Raw genomic sequence first — 15589 nt, forward strand, 5'->3', positions numbered from 1 at the left:
CCCCGAGTTCCTGCCATTTTCAGACCTTCCTTGCCGGCACTCCCTCCCCACACCTGCAGGTAAAGATTTGTTCTTGTTGCTTTCTGCAGAGTCATCTGCTGTCCCTCCAACTGCTTTCCATTTCCTGAGCCAGTTCTCGGAAATATTCTCGAATCATCTGCTTGATATTTTCTTCGCCTCATTCTTTGTCTGAAGCTGCTATGACTGGAGGTAGTGGCTCGACCCTTTATTTCTCTCGGGTGGCCTCTCCCGTCGTCTGCATCTCCCGGGAGTGGAGAACGGGCCAGGTGGATATGTGCATGAGGCAGAGCGAATGGATCTTGGTGACAGGTGTTGGGGACCGTGGGTCCCAGCTTCTGGGAATAGAGACTGCAGGACCCGCTGGCCAGGATGGGCCACTTCATTCCTTGCTGTTAAGCTGGAGGTGTCTGCGGGACATCCAGCCCCACGTTTCTAGAGGTCAGTTGGCTCTATATGGTCAGTAGGTTGAGGGGAGAGGGTGGGCTGAAATCTTGGGAGAGCATGTGGTTAGGAAAGCAGTCTTCCTAGGGCAGAAGTCCGGGAACCCTGGAATTTATGGGGGAACAGAGAGACAGGAGCCTACAAAGGAGACAGATAGAAACAGGAAGGTGTTAGAGGATCCCGAGAGGGTGGCCAGAGGCCAGAGAGCGAACCAGAAGAAGGTCTGAGGGGCTTAGGCACCGGTGCCATCAGTGAGCTGCTGGGAGGCCCAGCTGGCAGGTGGGAGGAAGCCAGGCTGAGTGGGTTGAGGAGGGAGGGGCGGCACAGAGAAAATGGAGACACAAAATGCACGCTCTTCCTTGGAGATGTTTCAACCAGAAGTCATGAGTGGGGAAGTCATCGACTCCAGGGGCACGTGGAGTAGAAGGAGGTTTTGTTTTATTTTCCCAATGGAAAAAGTTTCAGCTCACTTAATGGATGAGGACGAGGAGCCAGAACATACGAAGCAACAATCTTCTGAGCTTCGCAGTGCTGCTGCCTTGTCCTTCTCCTGGCTAGATTTCTGGGGCTGACGTTAAAGCGAACTTGCTTCTCCTAACCATGCATTTGTGGGGAGTGGCGTTTGACTGCTGACTTCTGCCCGAGCACTGTTATGGCTGATGCATTGCCAGGCAGGAAGAAGGGCCCCAGACTCTCGGGGTGGCCGGGAGAAGCTCCTGTGAGTATAGACGTGCCCACAGGCAGTCCTCAGGTTGATGCCAGGAGTCATCAGAGGGGCCCAGGTGGGGCAGGGCCAGATGCTGGGCAGGGGTGCTGTCTGCAGGGCAGGTGCTGTGGCGGAGGCCGTAAAGGCTGGAGAAGAGAAGCTGGCCATCACAACCAGAGCCGTAGGCCCGGGCAGCTCCCCAGGGGTGGATGTTCTGTTCCTGTTCCAACAGGAGCTAGGATAGGGTTAACAAAGCTATGGAACATCTACCAGAATAACTTGAGAGACCTGGTTCTTCTTTTTTGTTAAGATTCTCAGCATGGACACCAGGCCTTCCCGTGACTGGCTTGTGGTCTGCAGTCTGAGGGTTTCCCTTTTCAGTCACGCTTCCTATCCTGGCCCAGATAAGCTCTGCTACTGCAGCTGGTCCCCTGTATGTGTTCAGTCGGAGGTGGGGGCAGCCATGGGCCGGGTCAGCCCTGGGCTGGGTGCCTCGGGGCCCCCCCCATCGTTCCCAGACAGACTCAGGAGGGGTGGCTGGGGACCTCAGGGTGGTGCTGAGCCACCCAGAGGCTTGGATACCTACAGGCCCCCCAACCCGCCTCCTCTCCCAATTCCACCACCTCTCCCGCCCCCCACCCCTCCAAGCCTCAGGCTACTCATTGCACTTCTCCTTTGCAGAAGACCCAGGATAGCCTGGACTCATCTGGAAAACGTGTGTGTGTGTGTATGTGTGAATGTTCAAGGGGGAGGGGAGACCCAAAGAGATTTCTATTTCCAGAGCTCTGCATGGAGTTCACCAGACTAGCTGAAATTTCGTGTACTTTCGCAAAGTATTGTTCAAGCAGGAAGTGGTTTTCCAAGAATGTTCCTCCCTGACGGAGTGTGGGGTGGGAGTGAAGCTCACGACTTTGTGGAGTGGGGGGTCTTTGAAAGGCAAGCAACTCCAAAGTGCTGCCCTATCTGCGTCTCTGATCATCTCCAGGCCTGTCCCTTGGAATAGCCATGGTTAACTTAAGCTGCGTCATTGAGTTTGGCATCAATTAATTGTTCACAGTAATAGTTGATCGAGAAATGACACCATGGCCTTGGGCGTTGGCCCCCACATGGGTAGTCTTCCTGCATATACGGTCCAGACTTTCTTTCTGGAGGACAGGATGGTCAGACCTCGGCCCCATGGCGTCTTTTGTCAACTAGTGCCTAGAACCAAAATAGGTTACAGAACTGCCTTCCCCCTCCTTTCAAGCACCAGGCAGTGAAGCCTTCTGGTGGTTTCTATAAGGCCAAAGGTTTCCAGAGCCTGGGCTTTCTGAGCCAAACTCTGTAGCCTATGTGGGATCCCAGATGGGCTCTCTGGAGAGAATGGCAGTTTTTTAGGCCCCACGAAGCCCCCGTGGCCCCTCCTCCCCCGCCCCCATCATGGCTCCGTGGCTGCATGTCCGAAGCATTTGTTTCCAGCTCTGGGGGATGAAGTACTAGTCAGGCTGTAATGTTCAGAGAACCAAGCCCCATCTTTGCTGCCAGCGAGGTGCCTCCTTTCTTTGGGAGAAAATAGAACCCTCTGGGGACGCCCTGCTGTTTTCAAGACAGAGCACTTACCGTGTTTTTGTTTGCTCCAGCCACGTAGGTTTTCACTGCAACGTGAGTGCCGATGGGTGCCCCTCGTCCAGCTGTGCTCACAAGCCTTTTAAGGGCCTGCATCTACTTAGGACTGATGCTTTCCAGCGGGACTGCTCTCAGTGTGAGCAGCGAGCATTCTCCCCTTTGCTTATGCCCACATCCCAGTACCAAAGAATCTGTGTCCTGGAATGTGACAGACTGTATACCTGGAGGGGGTGATGTATCTCACCAGGCGTGGAATTGGGGGGATGCAAGGCTTTGGAGCCAAATAGCCCCCAGTCTCCCTGCAGGCTCCTCAAATAAGCCACATAACCTCCCCTCTGTGTCCTCATCATGGAAGTGGCTCCAACAGGAAATGACACTCTGCTGGATGCTCAGGGATGTAAAACCCCTAGCATGTGTCTGGGGCATAGTAGGTGCTAGATAACCGATTGGGAATCTGTGTGCATGGTTTAACTTGCTTTTAAATTGTGGTAAAATATACACAGCATAAATATTACCACTTAATCGCTTTTTAGGGCTCTCATTTTTGCTGGTTTTTTTTTTTTAATTTTTTTTTTTTCAACGTTTATTTATTTTTTTTGGGACAGAGAGAGACAGAGCATGAACGGGGGAGGGGCAGAGAGAGAGGGAGACACAGAATCGGAAACAGGCTCCAGGCTCCGAGCCATCAGCCCAGAGCCCGACGCGGGGCTCGAACCCACGGACCGCGAGATCGTGACCTGGCTGAAGTCGGACGCTTAACCGACTGCGCCACCCCGGCACCCCTCGTTTTTGCTGTTTTAATCATCTTAAAGTATACCATTCAGCAGCATTAAGTACATTCTCAATGTGGTAGAGCCGTCACCACCATCCAGTTCCAGAACTTTTTTATCACCCTAAAGAGAAACCTCTTACCCATTTGCAGTCACTTCCCATCTCCCCCTTCCCCCAGCCCTGGACAACCACTCATCTTTCTGTCCCTATGGATTTGCCTGTTCTGGCTATTTAATACACATGGAACCGTGTAGTATATGGCCTTTAGTCACTGGCTTCTTTCACTCGGCATAATGTTTCCAAGGTTATTCCGTGCTGTATCCTGTATCAGAACTTCATTTCTTTTTATGGTTGAACAATATATGAATGATTGAGTCCTTAATTTGGAGACTTCACAGGACAGTCCTGAATGGTGTAGAATTGTCATTCACTCTGGGCCAGGATTCTTTCTGTCTTCATTTCCGAATGGATAGTGTAGCAATTTCCGGACAGGAGGTGTGGGTACAGATGCATGGAAGGAGGGAGGGAAGGGGCTAGGCCAAGCCTGAGCCCTCCCAGGTAGAGCTTAGCTCCGAGGCAGCAGCCAGAGCCTCCAGGGGCTACAAAGCTGCTTCTCTTGCAGCAACGGCAACTTCTGGGCCTGGCCAGAGTAGAGAACCGGGCTCAGGTGGGAAGGGCTGGGCTCTCAGATAACAGGCTCCCTGTGTCTCCTCCAGATGCAGGAAAAGGCAAAAGAGATCTACATGACCTTTCTGTCCAGTAAGGCCTCATCGCAAGTCAACGTTGAGGGGCAGTCCCGGCTCAATGAGAAGATACTGGAAGAACCACACCCACTGATGTTCCAGAAACTCCAGGACCAGGTAACCTAACTTTCCTACCTGCATCTTGATTTGACATTTATTCCCAGGCTGGAAGAGTTCAGTTAAAACTAAATGTTAGACACCCCAGAAGCTGCCCCCTCCAGCTGGGTAAACTGAGGCACACTGAAGGGCCATGGTCAGTGAACGAGAGGGGACTAGAATGCCAGGCTCAGAATCTGATCCGTAGGAACCTCCCTCAGGCCTGCTTATTTTTGGTCTACACACAGTTTGAACCAACAGGGTTATCTGTCTTCTCAACCCAGATTAGAAGGGAGGTTGAGCTATCTGAGGAGCCCACACTGAGGAAGCAGCATGTAACTGCTGAAGGTAGGAACAGACAGAAAAATCTAGAAAGCAACACTCAAAGCGGTAGGGGACCTGAGGCTGTTTTTATGCAAATATCTACACATTGCCGCCTATTTCTGGTGGCCCAAGACCATAAGCTAGTTCATAATGAGTTATAATGAAAAGGTTAATGTTTGGCACGTTATTCCATTTAAAGCAGGAAAAATTGAGTTTAAAAAATGGACCTCTGAGGGCTAAATTAGTTTTCTGGCAAGGTTTTTCTTTATGAGATACGCCAGTGGTAATAGGAAAAGGGATGAAAATACACTCCGGAGATTTCTTAGACGGGAATTTGCAGATGTGACTATTCAGAGGGTGCTCTGTTCTTATAAAATGTTATCTGCACACTTGTAGATGATGGAACGCAGACGAACATCCAACTTCTGCTGACCCTAGCCTTACTGAGGGGGCGAAGGCCTTCCTTGGCACACAGTTGGAAATTAGCTTTTAGCTTAATTCAGCAGCCCTCAAAGGTGAGCAAGCCCGTCTGGAGGGCTTGCTAAAACAGACCCTGGGCCCCACCCCCAGAGGTAATCTTCAACTTTCGTGGTTCCCAGGTGGCCTGAGACTTTGCCTTCCTAACAAGGTCTCTGATGCTCCAGGTCCTGGGACTGCAATCTAAGAACTGTGCAATGCATTGGTTGGCCCTTTTTTGATCGCCTGGAGTGTGCACAAGCCCAGAGCATGTCCCAGCACCCAGGACGCCCCATCTTTCCTCAGCATCAGATTAGGAAACAAGTATACAGGTAGAAAATACAAATATGACAAGTGGTTTGACAATGTTTTCCAACCGACACAGTGGCAGGTGCAAATTCTGCGTGAATCCTGAATCAAATTTTGGCATTGAAGGAATTCCAGTGAGTGTGGGAGCCGTGCTGAGGGCTTCCTGGAGGTGGTGGTTTGGAACCAATGGGAAGGATGCCACGGACATGGATTTATGGAGGGAAAGGAAGCAGAGTATATAGTGAAAAGGCAATTTGTGGCTGTAGCCGTCTAAGGATATCTATCCTACCTGGACCTCAGAGTCTTTTAAAACTCCCTAGGGTACTTTAAAGTACAGCTAAAGGGGCACCTGGGTGGCTCAGTCGGTTGAGCACCCGACTCTTGCTTTTGGCTCAGGTCATGATCTCACGGTTGATGAGTTCAAGCCTGGAATTGGGCTCCGTGCTTACAGAGCCTGCTTGGGATTCTCTCTCTCACCCTCTCTCTCTCTGCCCTGCCCCTGCCCGCACTTTCTTTCTCTCTCTCTCAAAATAAATAAATAAACCTTAAAGTACAGCCAGGGTTGAGAACCTGTGCTGAACGCCCCATGTTCTAGGTATTGTCAGTACTAACAGTATCTACTGTTCAGGGGTGCCTGTCAGTGCCTGATGCCCACTTGGCATGTATTCTCTCGTTAATCTCCAGTGAGTATTATTATTATTCCCATTTTGATGATGCGAAAAGCGAGGTTCAGGGAGACTGAGTGGTTTGTTATTCCAAAGTCCTGCAGGTAGCAGGAAGTGCTGGAGGCCAGATTCATTCTGGTCCACCTGCCTTCAAAGACCGCACTCTCTGTGGCGGGCTCACAGCCTGGAGGGCTCTCCCAGCTCCTCAAAGCCCCAACAGACCAACTGATGCAGACAGATTGGAGGCTGTGTGAATAGACAATCCCATTTCCTGGGACTGCAGGAGCCAAGGTAGCAGTGAGGAATGCACCAGGCTGACGTCCCTCCACACGGTGGGATCTCGGGCTCCCAAGGACCCAGACCTCCTACAGTTAGGTCTGCAGCATGTCTCAAAATGGGGCTGGGCTTCTGCGAACCGGGCATACGTTGGGAGGAGCCACAAGGGACAGAGGCAGATTTTTTTAAGTGACAAAAAGATGTTTTAAGGTTACTTTTATTTACTTAACTATAAAAGGCATGCATGCTTAACCAAAGAAGCTTGGGAAATCAAAATATAAAGATGAAAAAAATTCATAATTCCATACCTGGAAAAAAACCCACAAATAACATCTGATCTCTAGATTTTTCCCTCCTTTTCTTTCCTATAAGTACGTACATGCACGTGCATGTAACTGTTGTGCCACAATGCAGTTCAGAGTTCTTAATGTAAAGAAAGTATTTTTGTACGCTGTTGTTAAAATTCATTTATTTGAGGGGCGTCTGGGTGGCTCAGTTGGTTAAGCGTCCCACTTCGGCTCAGGTCATGATCTCTCAGTCTGTGAGTTCGAGCCCCGCGTCGGGCTCCGTGCTGACGGCTCAGAGCCTGAATCCTGCTTTGGATTCTGGGTCTCCCTCTCTCTCTGCCCCGCCCCCACTCGTGCTCACTCGCGCACTCTCTCTCTCTCTCTCAAAAATAAACATTAAAAATTTTTATTTATTTGAGAGGGAGAAAGAGGCATTAACTATCTTCCAAAGGTACAACGGGGTGAAAACAAAGTATTTGGACTCTGAGCTGATTCCACAGTGAGTCCCTGGGAAGGGCTTTGGGTTCTGTTTCACTTCAGAAAACTGCCTCTCAGGGGCCTTGCTGGTAACCCTCAACATGTGTGCTCAGCATGGCCTGTGGTTCTCTGCTCCTAGAAGGCCCCCAGGAAGGCCCTGTTTTTCCGAGTGAAGGAGTTGGAAGCTGGGAGGAGCGCATTCGGAACCACAAGATTTCACCTAACCTAACCCCCCCCATCCCCTCAGCGGCTCTGGCTTCCTTCCACGCTGTTGGCTTCATTGCAGTGCCGTCTGAGCAGCCTGCCTCATGCCCCCGGGCACCCCGTTCACCAGGAAGACTCCAGGGAACCTCAGCCCCTTGTCACGGCAGCAGCACTCCAGCCCTGGAGGTGCTGATAGGGCAGCGTGGGCTTTAGGACGCAGCTGGAACCTGGAAGGGGGGCAAATCCTCCCTGAGCAGACCTGACATCCGTGCATCTTCTCGGGTCTTCATTCAAGTCCTATTTACTCTTGGTTTACACACAGTTCTAGCGGGCTCTGGTCCTCAGGTCACGGCGGATTGGACAGCAAGAGGCGACAGCTGACAGGCAGGGAGGAGACAGAAGAGCGAAAGTCAGCACAAAACCACAGCACAGCGATATCTGGAGCCACCAAGCGCGGGGGCCCTCAGCCCCACGCACCGCCCCGGGGGCATCCCTGTGCTACGGGATGGTGACACCATGAGTGATCCTGATACCCCAGAGCGTCAGGCAAAACTTAAATTGTGGTCAGCGTATTCTGTGAAGAACGGGTTAGACATTTGAATATCTTAAGTTTGAGATCTTAAGAGAAGTTTGGGGCATAAAACTCTGTTACTCTGAGGGGCGCGTGGGTGGCTCAAGCAATTGAATGTCCAGCTTCGGCTTAGGTCATGATCTCGAGATTTGTGGTTTCGAGCCCCACATCGTGCTCCGCGCTGGCACTGCAGAGCCTGCTTGGGATTCTCTCCCTCTGTCTTTGTCTCTACCCTCCCCCACTTGCTCGCGAATGTGCTCTCTCTCTTTCTCAAATAATTCAACTTTAAACAATTACTTTGAAAACCTATGGAAGTGGAGAGATCCTTCTCTGATTTATTTTATTTATTTTCAATGTTTATTAATTTATTTTTTGAGAGAGAGAGAGCAAACCAGGGAGGGGCAGAGGGAGAGAGAAATCCCAAGCAGACTCCATGCCGTCAGCGAGGAGCCTGACATGGGGCTCGAACTCACAGACTGTGAGATCATGACCTGAGCCGGAACCAGGAGTCGGACATTAAACCTACTGAGCCACCCAGGTGCCCCTCCTTCTCTGATTTAACTCATTTCTGCAAACATGGCCCAGTCGTGTACTCAGCACATGCTGGTAAGGCCAGGAGAGATGGGGGTAGTTCTGTGGCTGTTTCCTTGGAACCTCAGCCTAGAATCAAAGGCTGCTGTTGGACAAATTTAAGTTGTGGGAAGCAGGAAGGAGGAGGCGACCTTACAAAGAGTTGGTTTTTTTCAATGAAGTGCTATTTCCTGCAGTGTCTTTTTTTTTTTTTTCTCTTAAAAATGCACTACTAGCAGGTCTAGTTCAGTTGTGGTTGGTTTGCTGGTTATTTGTTCTTTCCTTCACTCCCTTATGCTGCAATATTGAGGGAGAGCCCCGCTATGTGCCGGGCACCGTGTTAGGAACTGTGTGTGCAGCAAGGAAATCGGCACCCGTCTGACCGTGAAGACAGAGGAGAACAGGTGCTATGAAGGAAAGACTACAGGTGATGGGCTAAGAGAGACTGGGAGGGGCCTACTTTGGAGCTAGTGGTCAGGGAGGGCTCCCTGAAGAGGTGATTAAGACCTGAGTGGTCAGGGGAAGACAGGTGAAAAGGTGGCAGGACCTTCCAAGGAGAGGCAACAGCAAGTACAAAGGCCCTGGGGTGGGGATCCACTAGGTGTGTTGGAGGAGGTCAGTGTGGCTGGAAGTAAGTCAGGAGCGACTGGCAGGGGTTAGGCCCCGAGGCTGCGGTAACCAGTTTACTTCCAAGGATTTTGAATGGTAACTATTTATTTATTTAAAAAAATTATTTACAAAATTTTTTTTTTTTAATTTTTTTTTCAACGTTTTTTATTTATTTTTCGGACAGAGAGAGACAGAGCATGAACGGGGGAGGGGCAGAGAGAGAGGGAGACACAGAATCGGAAACAGGCTCCAGGCTCTGAGCCATCGGCCCAGAGCCCGACGCGGGGCTCGAACTCACGGACCGCGAGATCGTGACCTGGCTGAAGTCGGACGCTTAACCGACTGCGCCACCCAGGCGCCCCAGTTATTTACAAAATTTTTAAAGTTTAATCATTTTTGGAGAGAGAGAGAGAGAGAGACAGAGTGTGAGCAGGGGAGGGGCAGAGAGGGAGAGGGAGACACAGAATGTGAAGCAGGCTCCAGGCTCCAAGCTGTTAGCACAGAGCCCGATGCAGGACTCAAACCCACAAACTGTGAGATCATGACCTGAGCTGATCGGATGCTTAACTGACTGAGCCACCCAGGCACCCCTCAAAAAAATTTTTTTTATGTTTATTTATTTCTGAGAGAGAGAGACAGACAGACAGCGCATGAGCCCAGGGAGGGGAAGAGGGAGAGGGAGACACAGAGTCCGAAGCAGGCTCCAGGCTCTTAGCCGTCAGTACAGAGGCTGACATGGGGCTCGAACCCACAAACCGTGAGATCATGAACTGAGCCGAAGTTGAAGGCTTAACCAACTGAGCCAACCATCCAAGCTGCCTCTTGAACGGTCACTATTTATAGAATGTGCCAGTTAGGCTAATAAGATTTGGGCCTCTTAAAAGCTGGGCACCTTGGCTGTGATCCCGGCTCCAGCTGTACCCGTCCCTCACCAGCCCGTGCAAGAGAGTGATGGTACCTCGGTGCAGGGCCATCTCTACCAGCTGTGAACCTGCAGCCTCCTCACCGAGGCTCATCATCTGTACCCCGATGGCCTGACACCTGCCGTCTTCCCCTCCCCCACTGCCCATCGCTTCCTGGGTGCTGAGCTCAGATTTACTGTCATTGTCACTGTATGTTGGGTTAGCCAGGATGGGGAAGGGGGAGCTCACGTTCCAGTCTGGCCTCCGTCTGGCCCCCGGTGAGTCCCTTTCTTAGTGTGGCCTCTGTGTCCTCATCTGTAACATGGGGTTTTGGCAAGCTCTGTTCCCTCTCGGAGCTGCACAGCGAAGCAGTCTACAAACCTTCAATGTCCATAAACCTTTTTAACCTGATGTTAAAAAGTGGCTGCTGCTAGCCACCACCTGATTTCCTTAGACCTGATTTTGTCCGCCTTTTCTTCGACTTTAGAATTTAGTAGCTGTGAAACATTGGGCAAGATGCAATCCCTCTGTATGCCTCAGTTTCCTCATTTGTTTTGAAACAGAGGTTATGATAAGGCAGTTGTGAGGATGAAACGCAGTCGTATCCGTGAAGTGCTTACTTAGTGCTTACTTCGTAAGTTACTAACTGCATGTGTCCTTTAAAACGTCACATGAAGATAACTTTAATTTCAGGCAGTTCTTTTTTTTTTTTTTAAGTTTATTTATTTATTTAGAGAGAGAGAGAGAGCGCGCGCGCATGGGAGCAACAGAGAGAGGGAGAGAGAATCCCAAGCAGGCTCCACACAGTCAGCACGGAGCCCGACGTGGGGCTCAAACTCACAAACCATGAGATCATGACCTGGGCCGAAACCAAGAGCTGGACGCTTACCCGACTGAGCCACCCAGGCGCCTCTAACTTCATGCAGTCGTTCTTAACTGGGGATGATTTTGCCCCCTAGGGATACTGGGTAGTGTGTGGAGACCTTTCTGGCTGTCACAACTGGGGTGGGGGCTCCATTGGCACCTAGCGGGTAGAGGCCAGGATGCTGCTAAATATGTGCACAGGACAGCCCCACATAGGACACAGAGTTCTCTGGCCCAAGGTATCAGTGGTGCTGAGGTGGAGAAATCCTGATATAATGTGACTTCCAGAACCATAGCAGAGTTCACGCAACCTTCCCCTCAACGTGCCGCAGGTCCCCAACTAAAAAGCAGCAAATAATGTATATGTCTGGTTTCTACACTGGAATTCTGGGAAAACATTAAGTTTACACAGTTTACACAGTGCTTTCGTGGGTACCTCTCATTTGACTCTGGAGGAGTCTTGGGGAAGGTGGCACCCGGCACCTCAGTTTACCAGTGAGAGAGTTTGCTCCATGGGAAGGTGATGTGACTAGCCTGAGGTCACAGTGCTGGGAGAGGGGGAAACAGCTTGGGCTCAGGGCTTCTGGCTCAGCCGGACTCTTCCCACCTCCCCATCACCCCATGGGAACCCGCCTCGCACAAAACAGTGGTATTTGTTCTTAGCTCCTCCTGGTCTGGGCCGCCATTTTCCTTTCACACTTGCTTTACAGCGACACTGCCTTTGGCATTGAAAGACCTGCCAGGGCTCTCACCTTCTCCATTCCCACTTTGTCTCCCTGGCTCACTTGTGCTCTTTTGCACCTCCAGCCTGGCTGATTCTAGAACCTCCCTAGTAACCTCAGTTACTCAGGTACCCAGAGCCAGTTACAACATGAAGGGATCAAACCGGTCACAGCAGCCTAGCAAGCGTATCTCTGTACAAGAAATGACAACGTCCGTCTGTGCTGGTCTTGTCAGCTCAGTGGGCTGGACGCATGTGTCCTGCTCGCCCGCAGGGCTAGGAACTCCAGGGAGCAAGGCCGGCCCAGGGGCCCACTGAGCCAGCACTAGCCGTGAGCATACCCTGTTACCGTGTCACTCACGATGCTGAGCAGGTTAATCTTAAAAATTATTTTTAACTGTGCATGTTCACTGCTGAGAAGAAAAGAAAATTCACGTAACCCAGGGGGTCTGAAGTAAGAAGCTAAAACCCCCCAGGGCGTGCCTTCCCTCTCACTCCCTGGTGGGAACTCTTGCATGTTTCGGATCCTTCCAGACCCTTCCCCGAACGTGTAAGAATGGAACGCTTTGAAATCTGCTCAGTGACTTGACATTGCGCCATGTCAGTGATTTAAAACAAAACTCTGCTCCTGTAAGTTTCTCAGCGCCACCTTATTTATATACCTGTCTTGCTCTGAAGCCTCTTGTTTGAATTCCACAGAAGAGCATGACTGGAGACGATGGAAGGACCAAGGTCATTCCACATGGCAACTTGAGACCATGGCTTTCTTGGACCATGATGGAGGTTTGGGGTGGGGGGGTCGCAAGGCTGCTCATTCTTCTTCCTTAAATCTCGCCCAGGCTTGGTGCTAAGTCTGTCTGGGGAAGGCACAATGGAGGCAGCCTCCTCCACGGAAAAGGAAGCCCTCAGCCTCTGATGTTTAAAAACAATGTAGAAAAGGCTTCATCGAGATGTCAGTGCTCCCTGCCACATCCTTGACAGAGAAAGGAACCGTGTGCGTCTGGCGCCTTTTTAGCAGTGTCGTTTCTTTGAGTTTCCCCAGAACCCAAGTAGAGAGAAACACTTCCTTTTTAGACATCAAGAAGAAGGGGTGGACCGGCTGGTGGGGACCCAGCAGTGAGGGAGGGGCCGCCATGCCTCGGGGTCATAGGGGGTCCGCTCCCTCCCCCACCCCCCTGCGGCTCCAAGTCTGCGGTGGTGGCTGGAGCCGGGGATTCTGGGCGCCTCCGTCTTGTGGGTGCCAGCTGACCTCTGCCCCCAAAGAATAAGATTTGTCCACTCCCGAAATCGGCATTTTCCAGTGTGCAAAGCCAGAGAGGGCAGGTCGTGGGTTTTCATTCAAATGGAAGAAAAGTTGGCTCCCTGCGTCCACCACAGCCGTTTGCCTTATGAGGGGCGGGGCAGGGGCCGGAAGGGTAGTATTTAAATACTTTGAGATTTAAAAAAAATTTTTTTTAGTAACTTTAAAAAGGTATTTAGGGGAAGAAGGTGGGTGGGTGCTAGAATAGCTTTTAACTCTCTTCCTTATGGCAAAAGGCAAAAGTGAAATACTTTCACCTCATGTAGAAAGCATGTCATTTGGGCCTGGGATTTGAGCATTTGACCAATTGTCCCCTGCTCAGTGAGACAGCACAGCCCCGTGGGCCTGTGAGGGCAGGCCTCCCTCCTTTTCCGTCCATGTCCACCCTCTTTCTGGAGTTCTGATCCCGCCCAGCATGGCATCCGTCTTTGGCAGCCTGTCCAGGAAGCACTGTCCAGGGTGACAAGAAACTTCCATGGCCCAGCCTGGCACGTTGGGACGAGGGCTGACCTGAGCTGCTGTCTGCAGGCTGCCCTCAGACCTTCTCTTGATTTCACCCCATTCCCACTCAGAAGATGGGGAGATGGTCTTGAACTTGGGGGGTGGGACATCTCTGTGTGTGCCCTGCCCGACAGCATCTGCAACGCCAGCTGATCTGCATCGTTTCATGGCTTGAGGGCTGGAGGGAGGGGGCTTGCTTTTTTCACACTTTGTACGTGTAGGTAGGAAGGCATGTCTGAGGGTCTGGGTGTGGGGGGAGACAGCACATTCTAGAAGTGCTGCTCAGAGACCGTAGCACTGGCCACCTTCTTGAACCCAGCTCCTGAAGCAAACATGAAAACTCATTACTAAAACTCTCTGCTGCATTAAAGGACCCAGTTGAAATAACACAGCAGAGCGGTTTGAAAAGGAGGGAGGATGCTTGTTTTGGTCTTTTAATGTTCCTATCGTCTGAGAAGCGTTAAAAGATTAGGCTTGAAACCCACTTAATCGACACAGGGACGTAATCTTCACTGAGAAGCCTTCAAGCCTAGTTAAGCGTCCCATTTTCTGCACAGATGAGGGTGCCTCGGGGAACGTGTCCTTTCCTGGAGCCGCAGATTCGGCACAACCTCCAGTTGGAGCACCGCGTGGATATTTTCTGTGGCGAAAGGCAAAATCCTAATCAGTCATCGCCTTGGGATACTGGAGGGGGGGGGCGTGGCTGTGTAGTTGGACCCTGTGCAAGGATGCCCACGGGTGGGAAGCCTCCCTTGCCTTTATCACCGAGAGTTCCACCTCCAGTCGCCTGCAGGAATGGATCCCAAGACGACGACGCTAAATAGTTACAGTCCAGGCATGCCACTTACAGAGTGGGGCAGCCAAAACCTGAAACCTGCTGAGCCACAGCTGCCTTGGCCAAAAAAAAAAAAAAAGGACGGAATGCAGTTTAGCTGCCAACTCAAGTTTTCTGCTTCATATCGGCCGCCTGTCTCTCAGAGGACCGTCGTCTGCTGTCCAGCCTGCTCTGATGCCGTCCGCCTACCTGGAGCCCTCCCCCCAGCCCTGCTCGATTTGTCTCCACCTTCTTCCTTTCTCTTCCCTGTAGACAACTTGAGGTGTGCTGTCAGTTCAGGCCCGGTGAGGCCGGTTCTCCCCATCTGAGAGTCCTTGTTTTGTAGAACCTTCTGGAACACCTCGGGCCATCTCCTTTTCCGTGCTCAAGTAGGAGTGAGCTGAAATCAGTAAGCCAACTGTTAGTTTCCAAGGGCCATCTTAACAAGCTATCTCGAACTGAGTCACTTAAAACAACAGAAATCTATTTTCTAAGTTCAGGAGGTCAGAAATCCAAAATCAAGGTGTCGGCAAGGCTGTGCCCCTCTGGAAGGTTCTACGGAGGAATCTTTTCCTGCCTCCTCCTGGCAGGGGCTAGCATTCCTTGGTGTTCCTGGCTTATAGCAGCATCACTCAGATCTATGCTTCTGTCTTCAGACCTATGGTCTCTTCCCTCTGTGTCCCTCTGTGGTGTCCTTCCTTCTCATGAAGATACCACTCCTTGAATGATGATGTCATCTCAAGATCCTCAACTAACCTTATTCCAAATAAGGTCACATTCTGAGGTTCCAGGTGGATGTACACTTTGGGGGTACACCATTCAACCCACCGCACTGACTTTTAGGGATATTTGTTTCCCATTTATATACACAAATACATGTCTTTTTTTAAACATTTTTAATTTTTTTAAAGTAATCTCTACACCCAGCATAGGGCTTGGACTCATAGCCCTGAGATTAAGAGTCACATGCTCTTCTGACTGAGCCAGTCAGGTGCCCCCACAAATACTCTTTTTTAAAAAATGTTTATTTATTTTTTGACAGAGACAGAGAGAGAGAGAGCACGAGCTGGGGATAGGCAGAGAGAGAGGGAGACAGAGGATCTGAAGTGGGCTTTGTGCTGAGGACGGAGAGCCTGACGTGGGGTTTGAACTCACGCGCCGTGAGGACCGTGACCTGAGCCAAAGTTGGATGCTTAACTGACAGAGCCACCCATGTGCCCCCCACTCCCCCACAAATTCACTCTTGAAGAACATATTTGGGGTCACTGTGTTTTGTTTTATTGAATTTTTAAAATTCAGTGTTCAGTCACATAACATTCACATATTATTACATTTTTTTCATGTTTAACTCTTTAC

The 15589-nt window shown here is 50.8% G+C and overlaps 1 protein-coding gene across 3 annotated transcripts in view; it reads left to right on the forward strand.

The window, feature by feature from the left end:
• The window catches only part of RGS10 (regulator of G protein signaling 10), a 41959-nt gene that overhangs the window by 22020 nt on the left and 4350 nt on the right, over positions 1-15589 (forward strand). For 2 of the 3 annotated variants that reach the window (XM_030334116.1, XM_030334117.2), the window contains exon 4: positions 4261-4404. In XM_030334116.1, coding sequence (XP_030189976.1) covers positions 4261-4404 — 144 coding nt within the window. Of the gene's footprint in view, positions 1-4260; positions 4405-13976; positions 15156-15589 lie in introns of those variants that run through there. The other variant, XM_032595141.1, reaches the window with a different exon arrangement.

The sequence above is a fragment of the Lynx canadensis genome, chromosome D2, assembly GCF_007474595.2.
Source record: "Lynx canadensis isolate LIC74 chromosome D2, mLynCan4.pri.v2, whole genome shotgun sequence".
NCBI classification, from domain to species: Eukaryota; Metazoa; Chordata; class Mammalia; order Carnivora; family Felidae; genus Lynx; species Lynx canadensis.